Genomic DNA, 25759 nt, shown 5'->3' with positions numbered 1-25759 from the left:
AAGAGAAGACCAGGGCTGTTTCTTACATTTCTAAGATGTAAGAAATGTAAAATATAAGAAATGGGGGGTGGGGTGGGGGGGAGTAAAACTTTCTTTATACATCATAAAGAAGCAAAAAGGAGCATAAGCCTAGTTTTGTTTTGTTTCTTTTCCTTTGCAAGTCATCTTCAGAACAGATTGCTATTTTAGTGTCTTGTCACTACTGCTTTTTTTTTTTTTTAAAGAACAGATGATAAAGTATCCTTTTTTCGTATGTAATCCACCATAATATAAGGGAGGGTGAGCAGACTTTTCTGGCAATTGTGTAAGACTGCAGTAAGCCAATGGAGTAGTAAACATTGGGGTTTGGTGGTCTGTCAGTTTACGTAGTCTCTTTACAAAAAAAATACAGTGAGAGTTCCAGACATCTTGAGGATCCCAACTCTTTTGCTCTGAAAACTCAAATTTTTAGCCATCCTCCTTCCATGTTTTTTCTCTTTAAAAAAAAAATAAAAAATTACAATCTAGGTAGAGACCTTGTACTTTGTTCTTAACTTTTGTGCTGATAACTTGTTATAATGTAATGGTATATCTTTATATTGATAAGACTAAGTGTATATATCTCCTTGTATGATAGTGCTATAATATGGGAACTAAATGAAGGTATTCTCAGTGCACAATTCAATTTGTACCTAAGTTTCCATACATGCTAAAACTTTTTTTTAAAAAAGATTTCTGAACGTAAACTTCACATGAAAAGATTATAACTCTGAAACAGTGTTTTATTATAAAATTTAAATACCTTGCATGACAATGGAACAATCTAAAAACAAGTTTTGAATGCATCTGAGCACTTTTACAGCACATGAATATGTACCGTAGTTGTGGGTTAGTAACTGAAATCTAACTATTACCGTGTATTACAGGTTAGAATTTGAGTATTTTGAAAAATAAATTGAATGATGGTATGTTTAATATGCATGCTTATTAACTGTTTATTATCTCGGTCAGTTTTATATGTACTCATGTTAAATTTGGCCTCCCTGTTATGCCTAGGTATGATATGGTCCTCTATTTGGGGCCTCAGAACTGTGGATGATCTTACATGCCATTTGAGCTAGGATACCTAGGCACAATGAGGTGAGTTAAGGATACGATTTCAGCCTTAACTCTGAATGTCTTAACGTCTGTGTGTTGTTAAACCAGACCCTTAATTTTATTTTCCACACACAGTGGTTACATGTGTTAATGCTGCCACTAAAGTATTCAATAATCATTAATGTTGTTGCAAACCACTGTTCGTCAGGGAATAATTGCTCATAGCTTAGCACAAGAAGTAGACCCATCTCTCCAAGAACAACATTTGCACAAGTTGCCACTGTGGGTTGATACATTTTATACTGATTTTTATTTTGTTTTGTTTGGTCTCTTCAGTATTTTGCTAGCCAAGTATCAGGATGACACGTGAATTTTTACTGAGTATTCATTTACTGTTTTGCAGTAGCATGATAGAATGCTAACTAGGAACTAAGCATATTGTACCTGGCGGAGGAGGAAAGGTCACTTCCAAAGAATGGATTTTAGGCATAAGTGCATCCCAGTAATCTGGGGAGATTTGTTTTGTTCATGTAACACTCTCATTGATTTAAATTGTTTGAGGATCAAGCCCTTTGTTTGCAGGTTTAGTAATGCTAAATTTGAGCATTGAGATTGGCCCAATTTGAGAATTAACCAGGTTAAAAGATGAATTAATTAACTGCAAAACATTTACACCTCTTGGCACACATAGTACAGTCATGGTCATGGAGGGATTGTCTATAATGGAGTATAACTAATAAAGAGAACTTACATTTGTTCTGAATGGTAAAATTGTGCATGTGTTGAAAATAACAAGTCTCACAACCCAGATGTACCCTATAGTAACATGGTTGCATTTGGCTGCAGATCTAGTAAAATAGTCTATTTTGTGGCATGCAAAAGTTTAGAAGATAAATCTACAAGATTCACAGTGATACAAACCCATGTATTATAATGCAAGACCCTCAGCCCTTATCCTCTTTGGTTCTCCAGAACTCTTTGAAAAAGAGAATAGCTGACCTACAAGACCAAGGTACTTCTCCCCTGTCCACAAGAAAGTAGATTGGAATACTGCATTGTAATGTATGTGGTGCTACACATGAAATCAGCCCAAAAACTCAAGCTGATGCACAAGGCTGGTGCCCACTTATTAATGGTGAATATCACTGGGACCATGTGACATGAGTGCTCTGGGATAGGCATTAACTGCATATTGGTTTCTGGGTGAACTTATGATGTTGGGTTTAAACCAGGAAAGCCAAAAGCTTTGTACTAGCTTATTTAAGATAGCCTTATGCCATACTTCTGCAGTATGGCATCAACACAGATGCTTAAGTAGAAGGACAAATACTTGGGGAGACATCAGTCGAACCAAAGAAAAGACAAGTTGGGAGAGGGGTTAGGTAACCTAATTTTCCTTTTTGTTTTTGTTCTTGTATGTCTGACTGTCATCTGAAGTGCCCATCTTCATTCTCAGTTACCATGTTGATTTCCCATCCAACCTCTTAGCCTCTCACCTCCATGTCCTCCTTTCCTTGTTTGACTTTCAGTCTTGGATCAGCTTTCCTAGTAACCAAAACAACCATTTGCCCAATCTTGTCTTCACTGTTCCTTTTCACATCTTCAAGTCCTTCTATAACTAATGTTTATGACTTATGTCCCCTCCTCTGATTTATCAATTCAGTCATTGACTCCTTTGCCCCTCATTCCTGGTGCAAATCCCATCCCACCACTCACAGCTCTCTCCTAACATCCACATCCACTTGCTCAGCACCTCTGAAGAAAGGTCCATAATTATGGTCCATCCTCCACTACAAACTTTTTTTCCTCCTGCAGTTCCTCTGTCTTCCTGGTTAAGAAGAGCTACTTCTCCATTCTCAGTTATCCTAGGCCTGCAATCCCATCTATATGCCACTATTTGGCTCTGTTGTAAAACCCTTCCATTGTTCTCCCACTACCTTGCCAACTTTTTCAAAAGAGATATTCCCTTTAACCTACTTCTCCATAGTCTCTGAAGTGTCTCACCCACTTTCCAGTTGCCCCATCACCTCCTGTTTTGTGATTTCCCTGTCCCCCCGCTTTTGTTTTTCTCCTTAATCTCTTGCTCTTCCCTTCAGTTTTTCATTTTATAATCTGCTGTGGTCTTCCCTCATTTTAAGGTCCTACTCTAGACTTCATCTGTCTCTCCCGCTAATCCCATCTCCCTTCTCTCTGTCACCTAAAATTCATATATATTCCATCTTCAGCTGTTACCTCAACTTCGCCCCTTCAGTCTGGCTTGTGACCTTTCCACTTTATTGCAACTGCTCTCAGCAGTATCTGCAAGTACCCTTCCTGGTCATTTCTCAGAGCTTCTATTCAAACCTCATCATCCTCAACATTGAGTGCCTTCTACACATATCATGCAGTTTTTTTTTAAATCTTGTCCTTCCTTATCTTTCACAGCTGTGTGCTGTTTTTTACTTTCTGCCAGTCTACTTCAGTCTCTTGATGCTTCTATTTCCCTTTCTCACTTTAATTGAGGGACATGATAGTTTCCCATGTGCTCTCTCCCTTGGCTTGACTGTATAACTGCATCTAGATGCTCTGTGTAAACATGTTGTTGTCATTATTGTGTCCTAATTCTACTATTGCTTCCCATTGTCTTACACTCATTTATTGCATCTTATTTCAAAATTGATTCTACTTTCTTTGAAGCAAAGTCTGTCTTACTGATTATTTGTTCAGTGCTTAGAACATTGGGATGCCAATCTTAACAGGTGGCTTCTGGGCATTATAAATCAATTATCTGGTATGGTATACAACATGAGAACAGCTGAGTCTTCTCAAAAAGGGGTGATTTTAATGTTCTTTCTAGGAGGTGAGGGGAGCAAGGAAAATGAGAAGAGGGTTGAGGGAATCAAATAATCTGTATTCAATAAGCTAAGAAATATCTGTCCATCTTGGCTTTGTCCTCCATACCAAGATGGCTGTATTTAATGTGTGTAACTTGTGAATTACTCAAAATAACTTTTGTCTTCCCCTTCCCTCTGATATACATTTTGAGGCATGTTGTAACGCTGCACCTTTGTTAGAAGAGCCATACAATTTCCAGGAGCATAATTCCATATTTTCCATTAAATAGCAGACCTAGGTTCACTGTATTTCCTACATGCAAAGCTATGCATGCGCATGAAGGGGGAAAAGGCTAAATATATATTCTAACTCAGCAGTATAAATGCAGTCCAGTTTTCCAATGACACACTTATTTTTGGACAACTGAATGATGAACTCATATCATGGAGCCAATGTACTGTTCACTACATAGAGTACAAATAGTGCACTTTCTAGCATCCTGGTATCTTGTGGATTTTTTTCATTTTCCCCTGATCTTGCCAAAGAAAAGGTGTCAGTCTATTCTGACCTGCTTTGACTAGAAAACAGATGTTATCTGTTCACTTTTTTGTTGGAAGTGGTTTCATGTTTACAGCCCTGAAGTGTTTCAAATGCTTGATATATAATTAACCTCTTACATTGTCGTCTTTTAAAATGTATGTAAACCTTTATAGTGGATGCTACTCACGCAGACTGGAAAGTCTCTTCCCCACCCCTCTGCCTACAAACTTACTGAATGAAACAGCTAATAATCATGCCTCATGCTGCACATACCCCCAAACCAATACAAAGTAATTCCTTGTCCAAATTCTGCCCTTAATTACTACACCCTTGTCAACTCCATTGACTTCAATAGAGTCACATAAAGGTAACTAAGGGCGGAATATGGCCCCATATCTTTTTATGATCACTTTTGAAAGGTAATAGTCACTCTCCATCCTTCAACATATACAGAGTCCGTATTTCACTTCCCCCTCACCTTTGTTTTTTTTTAAAAAAGAGGGCTGTCGAATAATTGCAGTTAACTTGTGCGATTAACTCAAAAAAATTAATCATGATTAGTTTTTTTAATCGCAATTAATCACACTGTTAAACAATAGAATATCAATTGAAACGTATTAAATATTTTTAGATGTTTTCTACATTGATTTTGATTGCAACACAGAATAGAAAGTGTACAGTGCTCACTTTATATTATTAATGTTTATAAATATTTGCACTGTAAAAATGATAAATAGTATTTTTCAATTCATCTCATACCGGTACCGTAATGTAATTGCTTGATCGTGAAAGTGTAACTTACAAATGTAGATTTTTATTTATTTATTTTGGTTACATAACTGCACTCCAAAACAAAACAATGTAAAACTTTAGAGCCTACAAATCCACTCAGTCCTACTTCTTGTTCAGCCAATCGCTAAGGCAAACAAGTTTGTTTACATTTACAGGAGATGCTGCCTGCTTCTTATTTACAGTGTTGCCTGAAAGTGAGAACTGGTGTTCGCATGGCACTTCTTTAGACAGCGTTGCAAGGTATTTACATGCCGTATGCCCCTTCATGCTTCAGCCACCATTCCAGATGCTGTGCTTCCATGCTGATGATGCTCATTTAAAAAAAAAATGCATTAATTAAATTTGTGACTGAATTCCTTTGGGGAGAATTGTATGTCTTCTGTTTGACCTGCATTTGGCCATATATTTTATGTTATAGCAGTCTGGGATGATGACCCAGCACGTTAGTTTTAAGAACACTTTCACAGTAGATTTGACAAAACTCAAGGAAAATACCAGTGTGAGAGGTCTAAAGCTACAGCACTTGACCCAAGTTTTAAGAATCTGAAGTGCCGTCCAAAATCTGAGAGGGACGAGGTGTGGAGCATGCATTCAGAAGTCTTAAAAGAGCAACATTCTGATGTGGAAACTATAGAACCTGAACTACCAAAAAAGAAAACTAACCTTCTGCTGGTGGCATCTGATTCAGATAATGAAAATGAACATACATTGTCAGTCTGCTCTTCTTTGGATAGTTATCGAGGAGAATCTGTCATCAGCATGGATGCATGTTCTTTGGAATGGTGGTCGAAGCATGAAAGGACATATGAACTTTCAGTGCATCTGGCACATAAATATCTTGTGATACCAGCTACAACACTGCCATACGAATGCCTGTTTTCACTTTCAGGTAACATTGTAAACAAGAAGCAGGCAACTGTTTTCTCCTGCAAATTGTAACCAAATTTGTTTGTCTGAGTGATTGGCAAATAAGAAGTAGGACTGAGTGGACTTTGTTTAATTTTGAATGTTGTGTTTTGTGCATAATTCTACATTTGTAAGTTCAATTTTCATTATAAAGAGATTGCATGACAGTACTTTTACTAGGTGAATTGAAAAATACTTTCTTTTTTTACAGTGCAAATGTTTAATAAATAAAGTGAGAACTGTACACTTTGCGTTCTATGTTGTAATTGAAATCAATATATTAAAAAATTTAGAAAACATCAAAAAATTATTTATATAAATGGTATTCTATTGTATAACAGCGTGATTAATCGTGGTTAATTTTTTTTAAATTGCTTGACAACCTAAAACATGCTTTTTAGGGTTATGTATCTCTCTTTAATGTACAAAAGCTCTGACTAACACTAAGGTTTTGATTTACTTTTTTTAAAAAGTAGAATATTTTACCCCCAAAAAATTCAGCAAGGTGAATTATGTCTGATACTCTATCTTCTTATTAACTGGCTTGAATTTTTTGGTGTACTAGTTTGTGTAACTGTCTCAGCTTTTAAAAATAAACTTGGATTGAAGGAAGATAAGTGTTCTATAAAATGAAGTGAAAAACAAAAACTTAGAAGTTTATAAAACTTTCACACAGAACAGATCTGAATTTGAGACTAACTCAGTGTATTTGAGGGGGTTTTCTTTGTTTTTTTTAAATAGGACCATCTTAAGCCTAGGTCGCATGCGATGCCACCTTTTAAAAATTTATATTTTGGTAGTCTTTTTCCCTGTTAATCTAATTGTAGTGTTCATTGAATGGTATCATTATATATTAAAGGGGGAATATGGAAGTAGCAATATGAACAGCCAGGTTCAGACACTCTTTTTTTTCTGTTGAGTATTACCTTACTCTGCCAGTGGTCCCATTGAAATCAAGCAAGGTAAGGTGCTAGTCAGCCTGAGTAAGGATGAAGCCCTGAATCACTAGTAGAATAAGAGTAAATACTAAAAGTAACAAATGCGTTTTAAAAGTAAGCAAAAGATTATTTGCTGTGCTTTAGTAATCAATGACATCACTGCATCTTGCTTGATCAGGTTGTTGTATTCTTTACTCTGTTTTAAGTATTCTTTTAGAAGAAGTGAGGAGGTAGATTACTAATATATTTACTTAGAATAGTTGCACTTTGTTTTGCCATCACCCGTACAACCAGCATCATTTGGTTTGTCTTGTACAGCAGAGTCTTTTATGGCTGTCCAGGCTAGATTTGCTACCTAGGTGGTAGTACATGTTTACCAAAAAATAGGTACTGCTTCTAGGCTTAAATTTTTTAACCTAAATCAGAGCTGTGTAATCCAGGCAAAATAAGGGTTTATAAAGGAAGAATTGGTCCAACTTTAATTCTTTCTATGTCATCATCTGTAATGAACTGGTCCTCACTTTCCATACCTCTTTCTAGGTAATAAACAATGCTTGTGCTACTCAAGCCATAGTAAGTGTGCTATTAAACTGTATCCATCAAGATATCCATTTAGGAGAGACACTAGCAGAATTTAAAGAATTTTCACAAAGTTTTGATGCTGCGGTAAGTGCAACTAACTTTTTTGTACTTGGTGTACGCTGATTTGAACAATTGGCGTATGTTCTCTTTATCTTACTTTTATTTTTATATATATTTTTAGATGAAAGGTTTGGCACTAAGCAACTCTGAAGTGATTCGACAGGTTCACAATAGTTTTGCCAGGTAACAAAAGTTGTGCGTGTTACAAATCATACAAAATCCAGTAATCTTTTCTCTTTCACTTCAGCATTGTCTCTGTTTACCTTATAGACAACAAATGTTTGAGTTTGATGCAAAGTCATCAGCAAAAGAAGAAGATGCATTTCACTTTGTAAGTTATGTTCCTGTTAATGGAAGGCTATATGAACTAGATGGACTAAGGGAAGGACCAATTGATTTAGGTAAGTTTAGTTCACTGTGGCTAATTTAAACATTGTACCTTGTTGCATTTTTAACAGTTTTTGGTGGCCATATGTGACCAAAACAATTGTCCTTTTGAGATAACAGCTGGTTCTTGTTAATACTTTTTGATCTTTCACTGAGACGTATTTAGACACTGTATTGAAAGGATGATTGTCTGGATTAGTCCCTTCCCACACCTTTTCAGGTTTTTCCTTTCAACTAGTTTTTGTGATGTCAGAATCTCAGAATTTTTATTATTCATTCCCTTAATATTTTAGTTCCAAGGCAAAATCAGCTGGTACAAAGAAGTAGAGCCTGTTAATGCTAGGTCAAGAAGTTAAATCTACATTTTAAGTGGAATGAAAAGATTAATCATCTATCAGATGTCTGTTCTAATTTTTAAGATTTGCACAGTCTGATTATTTGGTATTAAGCTAGCTAGTTTCACCTGGAACAGTTCTTGTTTCCATATCTTTTTTTCATGTTGCTTTCCACCTCCTTTTTGTATTCCAGGGAGCATGTTAGTCATTTTTGTAATCCTAATGTTATGAGAGTAGAAATTTCACTACTTGGCACTAAACTGATACTTTATTTGTTCCTCGTAGTATTTATTGTGGTAACGTAAAAACTAGTAAAGTAAATGCATCATCGAAAGGTGGATTTATGTCACAGTTTCTCAAATATTAAGACAAATGTGAAAGATTATTAGTTTCAGTATAGTGAATCTTTCATTTTGAAAGATTCTGATTGCTTAAGGGGGGCACTTCCTACCAGACAATGGCCCTGATGTAGTCAGACCTGTATGTCATATAATTGAAGTATATGGGCTTTCTGTGGACATAAGGCTCTGTTGACATGGAATCCATTTGCAGGATTGGGGAGTATGCATATAATAACTGCTCAACTCACTACTATAGCAAAATACAGAATTTTGGGTTAGACCTTTTTCCCCCTTTTTAAAATCTACTCCACTTCTGTTGCTTTTCTAAATATTGTCTAAATATTATTCAGTAGAATACTGAAAGATATTAACAAGAACCAGTGATTAATTTCCTATTTCAAAAAGACCATTTTGAACAGTTTAGAATTTTCTTTCTCCAGAGAAGAGATCCACTAGTAGCCTGAATTATCAGTGTTTTGAATTTGCAGCAAAGCTGGCACTTTTAAAAAAAACAAACCTTTTTTATGTTTCCTATCCAGGTGCCTGTAATCAAGATGATTGGATCAGTGCTGTCAGGCCTGTCATAGAGAAACGAATACAAAAGTAAATGTCAAGTGCTGCTTTTTTTTTTTTTTAAAGAACGTACATGTATAACTTTTTACTGCAAAAGAACCAATTCCTAACTTTTTTTCGATTTAAAAGTATTTTCTTTTTTCTTGTTTAGCTTTCTGAAAATAGGAAAACTGATGGCAGTAGCTTAACTTCTTAACCCTCCTCCCCAAATCACAGCTCCAAAACAGCTTGGGCTAGAAACACAACTTGTTTTTTGATCTCAGTTATGGAGGACAGTTACTAAAGGGAGTCTTCTCATACTCTTATGTTTTATTTTTTAATAAGCAGTTAACAGTCAAATTATATAAACAGATTAACATTTAAGATCAGGTGGGGAAAATAAACTTTGGTGCAGGTGCTGTAAAAGATACTATTGGACTAATTGCCATGTTTAATGTTGTTTGTAGTTCAGTGCAGTCATCTATGATGTGATTTTTGTTTCACAATAAGAGTGAAACAATATCCACAACTTTAATGTGAAATAAATAAATATTTATTTACAATTAAGGAAATTATAGAGGACTTTTGTTTGTTTATTTAGAGCTGCTGTGCAAATGATTTAATTTTGAAAACTGTGTTATCTTCTTTTAGATACAGTGAAGGGGAGATAAGATTTAACCTTATGGCCATTGTGTCTGACAGAAAAATGATATATGAGCAGAAGATAGCAGAATTACAGCAGCAACTTTCAGAGGTAGGATATGGTATTTAAATAATGCAATAGTTCCATGCCACTGTCACTTTTTTGCTTAGAAGGGTTATAAAAATAATGTTTTAGTTACTATTTATTTTGCAGCTAACCTATTCCTGCCCCGTAGAGGGGAGAAGGGGGAGAGAAGAAAAACCCCGACAGTGTTTTTACTCCACAAAGGGAGATGTGCCAGAGACTATGAAGTTTGTTATGGACTTCATGTTGCCATTGATTTTTTTTTTTTAAATAGAAGATGCTCAGATATTATGTTAATGGGCCCCATTGTACAACACTAAGACAGAATTAGCCAAATAGGTGTAGCATATTGCTACCACAGTCCTTAAACTAAAAATATTAATTTAGGTAATAGCAGTATAAACACTGTACAGACCAGACTTTTTTATAAAATTCTAACTTTGTTGCATTCATTTTACTTTCTTTCAGGAAGAGCCAATGGATACAGACCAGAGTGGTAATATATTAAGTTCTATTCAGTCAGAAGTTGCAAAATATCAGATGTTAATTGAAGAAGAGAACCAAAAACTAAAAAGATATAAGGTACATGTAGTTTTTTTTTGTTTGTTTTCATAGTAAAACTGTCAGGAAGATCATAATGAAGAGCCAACTTGATGTGGAGGAGCATGAGATTGGCTTCATTTTCAGGCCTCACATCAGGGCTGGAGGAATTACAAGGGTATTAGCAGGGCACTGCACTACATTATTCACACGCGTCAACTTACTCCTGAGTTATTGGTTTGTTTACTCACCATCTTTCTTTCTAGATACCTGGGAAACTGATATTTTTATCTACTCTTTTTATTTGAATTGTAAAACAATCACATTTTCTTATGTATATTCTTTGAGCCTCCCCTATTCTGCCATCTCCTCCCATTCAAGTATGTGTGTATATATAAAAGTTCATCAAAAAGCTCTTGTAAATAGTGAAGTGTAGAACTCCTGGAAAGAGACAGTTGCATGTGCCTCAAGAAGTTACATCTATGGTCACCATTAATTCTGCTCTATAGTGGCATTCTTTTACTTCTCAGAATTTGTTGTTGTTTTTTTGCTATAGTAGTGGGTTGGGGGTGGGGGGGCATCCCTCAAACTGCTTTTATAAGATTGATATTTCTAATAAACTTTTCTGCCTTTCTTTGTTATAAGGATATGTTTTAAGTTAATAAAGAACATTTGATACTCAGCTTATCAGATGTGTGTACTGGATTGGCGATGAGCTACAGAAAAATGAAAATAATTAGCTGTTTGCTGCTCTGTATTGGAACATATCCCTGAATATGGCATAGAAACAGCTTGAATTTTTTTGGTCTTTACATTAGGTACGGATGTGAGATTATACACTGTTTAGAAACTAGCAGAGCATATTTATATTCTTTGTTTTTTGAAGTCTAGCCCCTAGCTTTTGATGAATGGAATGAAGTGCAGAAGAAGTTGTCATGTTTAACAGAGATTCTGACAGATTATTTTAAATAAGGAAGTAATCTGAATATATTTAATTGTATTCATAGAAATGGGGAAAGATTTGGGATATGTCTGCAGTGCAGTTAGACACCCACAGCAGTCTTGGGCTCAGGCTGTTTTAGTTGGTGATGCAGACATTTTGGATTGGGCTGCAGTCCAGTCTCTAGTATTCTGTAAAGTGGGAGGACACCAGAGCCTAGGCCCAAGCCTGAAAACCTGCACCAGCAGCTAAAACAGTCCCGTGAACCTGAGTCAGCTGGCACAGGCCAGCCACGCACTTTTAATTGCAGTGTAGGCATACCCTTTTTGATCAACATTTGGAGCCAGTCACCAGTGATTTCAGGGGATATAAAAGAAACAACAAATAGGCAACTTCAAAATTATTTGCTTTTGTTTCTCCAAAGTGATGGCCAACTAGCTCCATTGTTTGTTATACCTACAGAATACATGCTGTGGAATGTTTAGAGAAATGAGAGAATGAGCTGGGGGGAAAACCTATATGGTTACCTATCTTGAATATCTCTCTGCCCCTTAGTAGGATAGAAAATAAATTTATTTTAAATTATGCAGGTCACCATCAAGCGAGATACTCCTAAAGCTTTTTACTAAAATGCATATCTATACAGTAATTTCTTTTGGATAAACTTACTTATTTTACTAGTTCCCTGAAGATAGAATTTTTTTATTGAAACCTTTGTCACCTGTAAGAACTTAAATTCTGTTTCTGTTCTGCATATTTAGGCCTTTGCTGTATTACAAAGTGCTATGAGATATATTAGGAGGATTTATCTCTGTAAAGCATCTTTCCTCTGATGTCAAAAATTAATAAATACTACTAATTACTTCTTGTATTGCAATCTTGTCTAAGGGAACTAGTCCTGGAACAGAGCCCCATTGTGCTAGGGAGTGTACAAATACATAACAAAAAGACAGTTCATGCTCTAAAGAGCTTATAGTTGAAGTATAAAATGAGAGATGGGGAGCACAATTAAACAGCATTTGTCAGCATGTTAAGCAGGAGCTACAACATGCTAGCTGTCTATTCATTGTCAGGTTGAGTGTTTTGGTAAGTGACATGATATAAGGTGGCATGAGTCTTAAGGAGGGTTTATATTTATGCCATACAAACTTTGTGTAATGCATCGACTCATCTGAAGTGCTCTAAACCTCACCATCTGAACTTGGTAACTGGCTCAGAAAGAGAATGTAACCTTAAGAGAACTCTTATAATGAGAGCGGTGCCTTTTGTCTGACACATAGCAGTTCCATTAATGTTTGCAATTAATTTTCAGATTGAAAATATTAGAAGAAAACATAACTACCTGCCTTTCATCATGGAATTGTTAAAAACTTTAGCAGAACACCAGCAGTTAATACCACTGGTAGAGAAGGTGAGCATTTCTTGTATGACTTTTTTAAAGAAGCAAGATGTATTAATTCATGTATTTTGCATGTTTTCTACCTGAACAGAAATGTAGCTGCACTTCTAAAACTGGAATTCTTAAGTGGAATTGGTTTATGTAGTTAAACTTGATGTTTGCAGCTAAGTGGCAAGTATATATGGGGATTCCCCCGAACCTCCAGCCTTGTGTTTTGAAGATGCAGTGTGCTCACCAAGATGGGGCAGTGCACACTCTGCTGAGCAAAAGCTCCAAGGAGTGTCTTCCCTGATAGCCCAAAGTCCCCTAATGCTGTAAAATCAGAGGGCCATTCAATAACGATTCTATTAGTGAAGTGGAGGGCAAAAGCAATCTGTCTACACTAGAAATGCATGCAGCTGTGCCGCTGTAGCACATCTGGTGAAGACACTGCCCATGGGAGAAAGCTCTCTCCCATTGGCATAATAAAACCATCTCCCCAGGGGCAATAGCTGTATCAGCGGCACTGACATGATGCTGTCCACACTGGCACTTAGGTTGGTGTTACCTGTGTCACTTAGTGGGTGGTTTATTCATACCTCTGAGAGACATACAACATACTCTGGTATAGAGAACCCCTATAACTTATCTCCCCAAGGGGAGCACAGAAATCTAAAACTTATCCACACGCAAGGTCTGTGTATCCTTTGTCTTATTAGATTCCAGGACCCTGTCTATACTATCTGTGAACACTAGATGGCAACCCATGTGTGGCTGTATTGCTGCATGGTGTTGTACGTGTCTGCTTCTGTTGTCTGCTCTTTCCTAACTTTTGCTGTTTCCTTTCTATGCTTCTTCCACTGATAGTTTTGATTTACTGTTAAACATGCCTTTATTTAAAGCCTAAATCAAGTATGTATTGTTTCAGTTGTCTCCCTGGTAAGATCATTAAACTACTAGGTTATTCAAACAGCTAACTTAATTGGAGTTTTTGTCATGTTATTGGCTTGCATATGTGTCTCATATGCAATAGATATAACATGTATTCCTGATGTTAGACTCTTAAATAAATAAATAAATAGCTATTTATTTAGCTTAACAAGCATCGCCATTTAATTGAACATTTTGAGTTGAGGACAAGGGGGGAGTTAAGAAGCCCAGTGGCTTGGGCAGATCACTGCTTTACCAGTTGATGTTAGGAGCACTGTTTTGAGGTGAAGGCATTTTGGTCTCTGTCACTTCCTAGTGTTTTGTCTAATGTTTTTACCATGTGAAATGGAGACAGAAAAACTGTTAAAGAGCTTGAGTAGTTGGCCTCACTTCTCTCTCTGTACACATGCAAACGTGAAGGAACTTCCTTACAGTTAGTAGTTTAACTGTGACCCAGAGAAATTAAGCCAGCTTTGAATTTTCTTATTTTGAATTAAATTATGTATTTTGCTGTCTTGTGTTACCAACAGTATTGTATGGTTTTTGTATTAAGTTGCATATTATGAGTTTGTGTCTCACTACTGAACTTCAGGGGAGACTTGGTGACTTAGAGGATTCGTGACAGCGCACAAAGAATTTTACTTCAGGGTCCTTTAGTTAGAGCCAAACCAGTTCAGTAACAAGCAGCAGTCAGAGCTAGGTGCGTGCACGCCTTTATACAAAGAACCACAGTTACTGTGTGGACAGGTAAATAATCTTTCTCAATATCATTTTAGTCTTTAAAATCTGTATAAAAAGGGAAGAGGTTAAGTCATGTGACATCAAGGTAAATGCCACCAGGTGCTTCTAAAATTTGATGTGAAAACTGCCTCAAACTTAAATGATTGAGATAAGTGAGAATTTCTTGATTGTATCTTTTTGGCATATTAGTGTGATCTGTGTGTAAAGAAAGTTTTTAGCTTGGTTTAGAGCTCCATATATACACATCAGGAGGAATGTCACCCCTCAGAATTCTGTTGCTGATCTTAGTTTAGTGTGTAGCTACCACAGCAAATAAGATGAATAACAAGATAGAAAATGAAGAGGGATTTCTATTTTAACAATGACAGATTTCTTTTTTTTGCATCCTAAGGGAAATGATTGCCTATCTGATCTTCTCACATTACTATTCAACACAACATTTTCTAGTTGAATATGGTAAAACCAAAATTTGCATATTAGTATTTTACCAAATTTTATTATGAAAACCATGTACCAGGCTGCAAGTTTGTTGCAAAACATTATGTCCATTTGGCCGGAATATAAACTTTTTTAACATGTGGAAAACTGAACAAGAAATTCTATTTGCAAATAACCTCACTCTTTAGTTTCTGTATTTTTCTTCCTTTGTGCTTCTTGATGAAGCAGAATACTAGTAAAAAGATCTTTGTTGCTTCAGAGCTCAACTGATAATTCCTCACTTGAGCTCATTTTCTGTTTGATTTTATATGATTCTTCCCACTGCTTCAATTGTGATATTCATATGGAGGATTATGATTGTCAGGTGGAGAATAAACTGCATGAGCAGATGGTCTCCAGAGTAATAAAAATCTTATTGTTGGATATCTCTCCTTAGTTATGTCAAAAAAGGTAGAAACATAAGACTAAACTGTTTTTAAGTAAAGTGTGGGTTTTTTTCAGATTTTTCCACAAAGAGTCAAGAGGTCTTTAACCTGTTTTGCATTATATAAACATATGCCCAAAGATATTAAGGTTTAGTAACTGCATGTGCGGCATTCGACAAGCATCCAGATTATGTTTAAAAGTGGCTTTTGTTACAGTAAAATATCAATTGTGTTCTATGTTCCAGGAGGTAACAGTCATGTATATTTTGAGATGTAGACAAAAGTGGGTAGTATTCTCATCGTAGTATAACATGCTCTCTATTTTTACCGTTAGGCAAAAGAAAAACAGAATGCCAAGAAAGCTCAGGAGACCAAGTGAAGATAATTTTGGAGGAAAAATATATACAATAATGTGCTTCTGACCTTGTTTTCATGAAACAAGCCTACACGACTTTTCCATAAACTTCAAATTTGTCCAGCGCACGTTTGACAATTGTAACAGTTTGTCTTGTATCGTATGTACGGGTCTATAAATCTCCTCCCCTTGCATCATGTGCATGTAGAACCTACTAAGTAATGTTTAGTCTCTTGATCAAATTCCATTATTTAACGGTTGTATCTGATCAATTCCTCATAGCTTATTGGGAAGTAGAACTGCCATTGTTATAGATCTGAAAATGTGCAAATAATGTACCCATGTTTTAATCTCTTCCTAATGAAAATATTTACACCTCATCCCATGTTAAGGGACTTGGATTTCTAATGATGCAGAGAATGTCAAAATTTTAAAATAACAGTTGGGCTTTCTCTGTTCATCACCATTAACAGGTATTATATTCTGACTCTCTTCACCAACTTCCCCTGTGTCTTTGTTTTTATGAACTTTGACTAATTTTTTACAGAGTTGAAAAGTATGAATTTAGCTGTAAACCACTTGCAAAGAACAATGTGTAATCTCAAAAGATCGGCATTGCTTTAGTAGAAAAGATAATAAATATTCCCATTTTTATTTTGGCAAACTTTCTTCAGGTGGTATTTTGTAGCCCTATCATTTGGTACTGTGACTATTTTGGATAGGATAGTACTTGAAATCATGGCTTCTTGACCATATACATCAAACTTGCAACAAGGAAGTTCACCATTTGAGTTCAGTAGATGATATTTCTGGAGATATGTTTATTCTACAGTTTTAGTTGTAAACCTTTCAACATACACTTTGGTAGGTTTATGGAGGGGTTCCTTGACCAATAGAAGAGAGAGATTTGGGAGGGTGGGAGGTGACTTAACCATATAAGAGTACTAAATGCATGGGAAAACTTAAAATACTAGGGTTTAAAAACAAAATTTCAATGATGACCTCAGTCCAGACCATGGGAAAACTAGCATTGTAATTACTCTTACTGATTTCGCTAGCTCTGCTAATGATAAATCTGCTTTAAATCTCAAAGTGAGAGAGGAAGGTGTTTGTATTGTAATATATGGTGATCCACAATACCAAACCACTTTAACAGTGTAACATATTTACAGGTCTTCTACTCTGTTTGCCTACCTATACAGGATGGTTCCTGATAGTATAATCTGAACTGATTTGCTCAGTCTGGTTTTGAATAAGACAGTGATTCTGCCACTAACCTAGGGAGAATTTCTCTCTTCCTCTTCCCCCACTCCACATTTCTTTTCCTCTGTGTTTCATGTCCTTGTCTTTTCTTTATGAATAGTTTGTGCTTATTCTGAAACTTACTTCATTTTTTGGAGGAAAGCTGTGTGTTCAAAGCACATTGATTACAATGAATAAAATATTGTACTGTCTTTAAAAAGGCCGTATATAATGAAAATAATAAATATGATTCAAAGGGGTAATACATGCTAATTTTATGTTCAGTCCACTTTTGGTCCCCACCCAGAAGTCATACTTAAGAAATACAGTATAATCAATTCCAAGAAAAGAGACACATGACTTAGAAAAGGAAGGCAGGATGTTTAAAACTCATAGAAGAATATTAGTTTTGGGCTGCAAGTTCCTCTGATTTCCTATGCTTTGCAGGGCCAGGTTTGTTCTTTATTCGGGGAGATCTTTAAGGAAATATAGGAAATTGTGCCTAAACTGCTACTGCAATGCTACTGGTCTCTGTGCCTCGCAACTCCCTGTACTTGCAGTGTCAACAATACACACAAGTCCATGGGTTCCATGATATTTTTCCATCTTGGTGGTTCCTTTATTTCCATCCCTTTTTTTGGATCCAAAGGCATTCTTATTACCAGGGCCAGAAGTAACACTGTGTACTCCCTGTAGATGTTGATGTGGTATTTCTGCTACCTTAACCATAGCGGTGTGGGAGAAGGGAAATCTGTGTATGGATTTCACTAATCGCTTTGCTCCATCTGATGGAGGGAAGATTCTGCTGCTGCTTGCTTCCCTCATGCATGATGCTGAAGATTTATACCAGGGGTCAGCAACCTTTCAGAAGTGGTGTGCCAAGTCTTCGTTTATTCACTTTAATTGAAGGTTTCGCGTGCCAGTAATACATTTTAAACCTTTTTAGAAGATCTCTTTCTATAAGTCTATAATGTATAACTAAACGATTGTTATATATAAAGTAAATAAGGTTTCAGAATGTTTAAGAAGCTTCATTTAAAACTAAATTAAAATGCAGAGTCCCGCGGACTGGTGGCCAGGAGCCGGGCAATGAGAGTGCCATTGGAAATCAGCTTGTGTGCCACCTTCGGCACCCATGCCATAGGTTGCCTACCCCTGATTTTATACCACTCCGTTCCACTTAAAAGTGAATGCTCTGTTGAAGTATAATAGCATCTTTTCTCTCCTGGAGGAAACCCAACTGAAATGAGGGAAGTGGAGAGCTGGTGCCTCAGACTGAGACACGGGAGCCAATTTAATGGTGATCAATATACTGATGATCAAGTAAGCAACCAATGAGAACAACTGAAATGTTGAGAGTCCCCCGGGCTTCACTGACTCATTTGCGTCCATTGCTTGGGATGGGAAGAAAATTCTTTTCTTAGTGACAAGCCTCACTGGGATCAGGTTGTTCGGAACTCTATTTCTGCAAGGGAAAAGGTCTAACTATTTCCATTTTTTTCTTAATGGCAGCCTAGGACTCATCCTGTTCCTGACCATCCGTACAAAACTTCATGATATTTCACTTTTATAGCTATATTTTTGGCACTACACAAGATCTCAGCTGGGAGAGTCTAGTAAACTTTTTTTTTGCCCCCCCCTTCTTCTTTTTTTTTTTTTTGGATTGAAGGGAAGGTGGTTTGGAAAGACTTTATTGAGGATTGGGTAGGGGAGGGATTGACTAGGGAGTGGAAAAAGTTACTCTTGAAACTGGAAAAACATTAGTGGGTGTTGTGAACCAGCACGCTTCCGTCCAAATCACTTCAATTTTTCCATCCTACCAAAAGTCTATCCCAATGCAACTCTACCTTGTGGATCTGCAGAGTCCCTTTTATGTAGTGCTATATACACCTTTTCTCCTGAACAAAAGCCTATTCTGACCTTTTCAAAGGTTATTAGGGCCAATCAATAAAGTTCTTTTCCTCAGTGTGAATCTTAGTTTTAATTGCAGTACAAATAAGCTGCCTGCTTCAAGCCAAATGTTAGACCACTGGCCATGGAAGTGAATCACTTTTTTCCAGAGAGCAAGAGCAAAACAGCCATACTCCATCAGACCAATGATTCATCTAACCATGTATACTGTCTCTGATAGTGTCCAGAACCAGAGCTTCTTGGACAGATCCACCCCAGTCTTTCCCTTCTAGTCAGAGGGTTAGGGTCACCTCGAGCATGGAGTTGCATCCCAGACCATCTTGGCTAATAGCAAATAACAGACCTAGCCTCCATAAACTTGTCTAGTTCTCTTCTGTACCTAGTATGTCCTTTGCAACATCCCATGGCAATGAATTCAACAGGTTAATTGTGCATTGTGTGTTTAAAAAACACAAAACCCCTTCTTGTTTGTATTAAACCTGCTGCCTATTAATTTCATCTGATGACCTGTGGTTTTTGTACTGTGGGAAAAAATTGAAACATTAAAAGCTATATTATAAGCTGATCAAAGAAATGTGGCAAATTAGATTTTGCCTTCTTTAATTTAAAGGTGTGTGTTTTCCTTCCTTCTGTATCCAGGGAGGTGATGGCATTTCCATTCTGGTTATGGAACAAGCGGTTTCATCCAGGAGCTGTGGTTTCTGCTGGCATAAACAAATGAAAGTGTGTAGGCTTCCACAAGCTGATGTATATTGTCTATACTTAATATAAGCCTCAGATGTTTAGTTTCTGTGAAGAATTCTGCCTGCTCTTGGTTTTTCCTGTCTCCATCAAAGAGCAGGCACATTTTCAAAAATTCTGCTACTTACTGAGAGGTGGTGGCTGTAAGCTCTCCTTGATCACAGTGCACTGAGCTCTTGCTACCCATGTCAAATCTAATAATAACAAAGAATGCTTCCTTGTCTCTGTTAATGTCAAGGTTTCCTGACATTTGGCTCAGGTTTGGGTCATTCTTAATCCTGTTCCTCTCTTTCATTTTAATGTTCAAGTGAGTTATGGCAGTTAATGTGTTAGTGACAGTCACCATACTTTAAAAGAGAAGTTTTTTTGTATACGACATCAAATTAGTCTGAGTAATTTAGATATAATTTAAAATGTTATTTACAGAAATACACAAACTTAACTAAATGTGAAAAAACCCTAAAACTTAATGTACAGTGAGAATAGATGGTTGCATGCTGCATCCCCAGAAACCTTACAATATTTCACAGGAGGCTTGAGGTCAGCATGATGGCTGTCCCAGAACAAATCTTCTAATGCCATCTTATAAAATGATGGTATCTTTTCTTCCCCAAGTGTTTAAGTACTTCCTTACGGCTAAGAAGTGCATTGACCTCTATAATGAATTGAATGTAAATAAGTGTTTTTAAAAATAGAAGAGTATTCAGTGAAAACAAAACTTACTAAATTGAGACTTTGAACAGACAAGGATACTGATGTAACCTGGCCATTTCCTTCAGAGGTAGGAGTTTTTATTGCTGTAGATTACTTTAAAATTCACAGTATGTATGTACAAAGGGACTGTGGGAGAGGAATGGGATTCCATTTATTGAGCAGTATCATTGTAATCAAAATGTATTTGTGCTTCCTTTGTGAATAAGTGATTGGCTGATAGTTCCATCCCCTTACCCCATCTTTAAAAATGCAGTAGCCTCTCTTTTTATACTAGATGCATCTATCAGTCTTAAAGCATATTGTTGCCTTAGCGCAACATCCCAATTCTTATCCAATGGAGAATAGTAATATTCTTTCCCAGTTCTTTAATCCAGAGAAAGATATTGGTCACATGGGAGCCAGCCGACTTCTGGACTTGCTCCAAGAGAATGGAGAAGAAAATATAATTTAATAATAATAAATAATTTAACATGCGCTTCCCCAGAATGGAAACAAAGTGTTAGATGAAAGTCCTGATTCAGACAGTGAGGGCATTAGCAGGGCAAGCAATTGTGTTAGAAAAGTAGAGAGATTTTAGAAAAGAAAAATTAAAACAAAGCTAGTATTAACTAGAATAGAAGTTTATACGAATCTACATATATTAAAAAAAAACTGACCTCCCATTAGCATTTGCTGAGTTCATATAACAACATCTTAAATCTCCATATAAACAAACCCTCAATGACTATGCAGATACGAGATCTAGCTAAACATATTTTTCTAAGGTTTCAGAGTGGTAGCCATGTTAGTCTGTATCAGCAAAAATATCAAGGAGTCCTTGTGGCACCTTAGAGACTAACAAATTTATTTGGGCATAAGCTTTCGTGGGCTAAAATCCACTACATCAGATGCATGGAGTGAAAAATACAGTAAGCAATACATATATTACAGCACCTGAAAAGATGGGAGTTGCATTACCAAGTGTAGGGGGGTCAGTGCTAACAAGGCCAATGCAATCAAGGTGGATGTTGCCCATTTCCAGCAGTTGACAAGAAGGAGTGAATATCAAGAGAGGGAAAATTACTTTTTGTAGTTTCCAAGAAACTGCAGAACTGGAATTAATTTGTAAACTGGCCACCATCAAATTAGTCCTGAATAAAGACTGGGAGTGAATGGGTCACTACAAAAAGTAATTTTCCCTCTGCTGCTGAAGTGGGTTTTAGCCCATGAAAGCTTATGCCCAAATAAATTTGTTAGTCTCTATGGTGCCACGAGGACTTCCCGATATTTTTCTAAGGTTCATTGGAGCCTCTTCAATAACTGAATATAACTAATAGAGGACTCTAACTCCTTTAACGTCCATATCTGTTGTAGTATGTATAAACCAATTGCTGCATCAGCTACTTAAATGTATTAACCAATTTTATATATTTTAATTATGCAATATATGTTGTGAAAATAGGATGTATGGTATATAGTGTGTATGGCTACTTAGATGCTGTTTCACAGGATACAATCAAAGACAAGGTCATTTCAGGGACTGAAAACCATTTAAAACCATTAATCATAGGTGTTTTTCCATTACTAACATCTATTAGGTAATTTAATCTATTTCCCTGTCTGTATAGAATTCTTCTCTACTGCGTGTTCTCTGGTACTTTGTCAAATCTAGTTTTAAATTACTTGATTGGTGGGGATTTCATATGTCACTCTACTTGTCAGAAGGGGTTTCCTTATATTTAGGTCCCATTTTAAGTTGAAATTCATGAGACCTCCTCCTTTAAAATCATTCTTAAAAAAAAATCTATGATTTACAGGAATCTTGCCTGCCTTCCTTCCCTCCCACATTTCCTCACTCTCCCTTTTCTAAAAGTTTGTTCCACATCTTGTTTGGTTATTTGTCTTTTGGGGTGGGTGAGGAACACCTTTAGGCCCTAATCCTGCAAACATATCTGCATATGTGAATCCTTAATTCTCCTGTAGAGTTCTACTGAAATCCATGAGATTATGCATGGGAGTAAAGAGCAGTGCATGTGGATCTATTAGCAAGATCAGGCTCTTAGACTGAAAGCTCTTTTACACATTTTTCTGTTAGTTAAAACTTTAAGTACCACCGTGTTAATAATAATAATAAATATTCTTTTGTTTAATTTCTCCCCATTTGTCAAAGCTGATTCCCAACTCTGGCACTTTGAGTGCAGAAGATGGGAGCCCGCAAGGATTCTAAAAATTAATACTGGTTACTCCAGGCTGGTATTAAACGCCCAAGGTTACAACTTCTCTCTAAAAAACCAACAAGGAGTGCGGTGGCATGTTAAAGACTAACAGATTTATTTGGGCAGAAGTTTAGTGGGTAAAAAACCTCATTTCTCTGACCTGGGAGGGGTTGATGCCACCATCACCAAGTGCAAAAAACCCCTTTTGACCCAGGAAGATACACTTGGGAATTCCTCCCTGTGGGGTACCCTCAAGCCCTTTCTCTCTCTCTCACACACACACAACCTCCTACCCTGGTGAAGAGCAGAGAAAAAACAAAGGAAATCAGCTGTTGCCACCAGCTAATTAAACAACATATGCACAAACCTCTTAGGACACAAAAAACCCAATCCTGTTTTAAAAAAGGTAAATTTTATTAAAAACAAAAAGAAAATACATCTGGAACTTAGGCTATGGCTAGATTTAAAAAGAGCAAATATAATAATTAAGCATCAAGAATGGTTTTCTTGAGGTCCAGCTTAAAGGTTACAAACAAAACAAAAGCACCTGGGGTTAGCACAGAGGTGCTACAGAAGCCTTGCAGAAATGAAAGAGAGAAACCTGGTTTACAGCTTTTTACAGCATAGCTCCAGCCCTGTCTTTGCTCTGTCCCTTCTTTCTTGAGAACAACTACAGACAGACAAAAGGGGAGTTTTTTTCTCAATTTTAAAAGTTCTAGCCCTCCCATTGGCTCTTGTGGTTAGGAGCCCACTCCCTTCATTTTACCTGAGGGATTTTTTTTAACCCTTTACAGGTAAAGCAAGTAGAGAACAGCTACTATCAGGGATTTTATAGTTAACTGGCTGGCTGGGTGTCCATAAAAGGGAGCTACCCCACTACCCTTTATTTATCACACCATTACTCCTTGTTACGGAGATAATACAAATATATTTAAAAGGCATGATCTTTAGGCACTTCATTACAATATCATTAAATATAGAAAAGCAATATCACCATAGAGTGAATGCAGGGAAAAAACATAGGATGTATTTACCTCAAACCCTCAGGAGTTAATGTTCCATCCTTGATCTTTTGTAATGTTTTTTAAAAGCAGCAAAGAGTCTTGTGGCACCTTATAGAGTAACACGGAGCATGAGCTTTCATGGGTGAATACCCACTTCATCAGCTGCATGTACATGTAATGTTTTTTGACACCCCAAACCTTTTTTTGTTTGGGTATACACTAGAGGCACAGCTCTGCACTTAAGAAATACTTGTCAGAGAGACTCAGGTGGTGAACAGACTTTACAAGTGATTTACTCAGCTTATAAAAAGCTCTACCCTGCAATTGAAAATATAGCATTTCTTCCAAGATCTAATGGCCTCTGTGTTCACTTAAACAAAACTAGTAAAACTCTCTTTAGTAATGCCATCTGGTGATTCGCAGTAATATTGCACCATTCCAGTTTGTGAAACTTAGGTGTTTGTAATTTCTAGCTTTATGCAACAGAAAAACAATTTAATGTAAAGATAAACAACTAATTGTCAGAGAAACATTACAGAAACAGATGCTTATGGAGAATGGACAATACTTTCCAATGCCTCCAACAACCTTTGTCATCTGGACACAAATGTTTTATGTGCTGGGATGATCTTAAAGGGGTAAGCAACTTTAGATCCCATTGCGATCAATATTCATATATGATTCTAGAGTCTTCTGTTCTAGAAGAATTAGAAATAATATATATGCATGTATTGCTTCAGACTACAGAACTTTGTACAGGAGTAGTTCCTTTGCAATCAGTGAGACTGTGTAAACAGTTAGCCATCAACAGCATTGAGTACACTGCAAATGCCTTTGTTAGTTATTGGACCCTAGATTAACTGCTATGATTATTATTGTTAAAATCACCTTGTTTCTATGCAGCCTTAACAATGTCAATATGAAAAAGAATCCCAGAAGTGGTGTCAAATTTACAGTGAGTTGAAATACATTGTGAACTTTGTGTAAATATCTGCTGCTGTCTCTATTCAAGTTCAGAGGCATTAAAAGTGCCTTGTTGCACTAGATGCAACCTTTTACAGAAGCCATTCATACAGAGTCCAGAAGAAATTGGAATAATTCATGTTACTTTAAAAAAAATAGTTCTATTAAGGGTTAAAAATACCAATGCACAATACAATTTTTATAGTGGTGGAGCAAAGAAGGGTAATAATTAAAAACATGCTGAGGAGGTGGACTTAGGAGACTTCGGTTCATCTTCTGGCTCTTCCTGCATGGTCTTGGGCAAGTATTAATCTCTTTGTGCCTCAGTTTCCCATCTGTAACATAGGGGTGATAAAACTTATTTATCTTCTCTGTTTAGGTTGTAAGCTCTTTGGGGTAAGGTATGTCTCTTACTATGTGTTTGTACAGTACTTAGCACAATGAGAGCCCTGTCTTGGCTGGGGCTTCTTGTAATGTGTCACATAATTGCCAAATATTAATAAAATCAGCTGTAAATAAAACAGTAAAGTTCTTATATTGGCATATACTAATTTAATATATACCTGTAAGGGCTTTTAAAGTGCAGTTGCTGGTAGGTAGTGTGATCTTTAATCCACTTCAGCAGGAATGGAGCAATGTAAGGAGCTCTGAATATGCTGTCTGGCATTTATTTTATCTTTTGATGTCAAGAAATAGTTTATTTACAAAAGTAGTGATAACACTGTGAAAGGCGTTCATGAAGAATTACAATGACTGGCTTGTGTCCTTTCAATAGAGTCTAACGCTGAAGTGGTGTTCTCTGTTATGTGCAATAACCACAACTACTGCAAAAAAGCAATCCAACCATGGAGACTCTTTGTCCTGGATAATCTCACTTCCCTTTATTAACATCATCTACTGGAGCTTATTCTAATGAAGGTATTTTCCATGTGTACTGATGAAAATACAGTTATCTTGCCATGATAAGCAAGTGTTTCCCCCAAATTGTATAGTTTTGGGATCCTTTAATTACACTAGTTGAAGGCAATGTTAATGTTTTGATTGATTTTTTAACATGCATTGCTTACTGCTTGGGTGACATCTCAGATAGTAACAGAGCACCTTCTGAAACTTTATCAGCACCAGATATTTACAGTTCAATAAATGAAAAATAAAGTCATCTTAAGCAAATATTTTTCTTAATTTGGCTAA

At 36.5% G+C, this 25759-nt stretch overlaps 1 protein-coding gene across 3 annotated transcripts in view; it reads left to right on the top strand.

Annotated features, from left to right (window-relative positions):
- The window catches only part of UCHL5 (ubiquitin C-terminal hydrolase L5), a 28430-nt gene extending 11968 nt beyond the window's left edge, over positions 1-16462 (top strand). For 2 of the 3 annotated variants that reach the window (XM_030572889.1, XM_030572891.1), the window contains 8 exons: positions 7608-7733; positions 7831-7892; positions 7980-8110; positions 9312-9375; positions 9976-10078; positions 10520-10633; positions 12844-12942; positions 15778-16462. In XM_030572889.1, the coding sequence (XP_030428749.1) occupies positions 7608-7733; positions 7831-7892; positions 7980-8110; positions 9312-9375; positions 9976-10078; positions 10520-10633; positions 12844-12942; positions 15778-15822 (744 nt within the window). In that variant the 3' untranslated portion in view covers positions 15823-16462. Of the gene's footprint in view, positions 1-1035; positions 1120-7607; positions 7734-7830; positions 7893-7979; positions 8111-9311; positions 9376-9975; positions 10079-10519; positions 10634-12843; positions 12943-15777 lie in introns of all 3 variants that reach the window. The other variant, XM_030572890.1, reaches the window with a different exon arrangement.
- The last annotated feature ends 9297 nt before the right edge of the window (positions 16463-25759 follow it).

This window comes from Gopherus evgoodei, chromosome 8 (assembly GCF_007399415.2).
Source record: "Gopherus evgoodei ecotype Sinaloan lineage chromosome 8, rGopEvg1_v1.p, whole genome shotgun sequence".
Taxonomy (NCBI): domain Eukaryota; kingdom Metazoa; phylum Chordata; order Testudines; family Testudinidae; genus Gopherus; species Gopherus evgoodei.
This window is presented reverse-complemented; position numbering and strand designations above follow the sequence as displayed.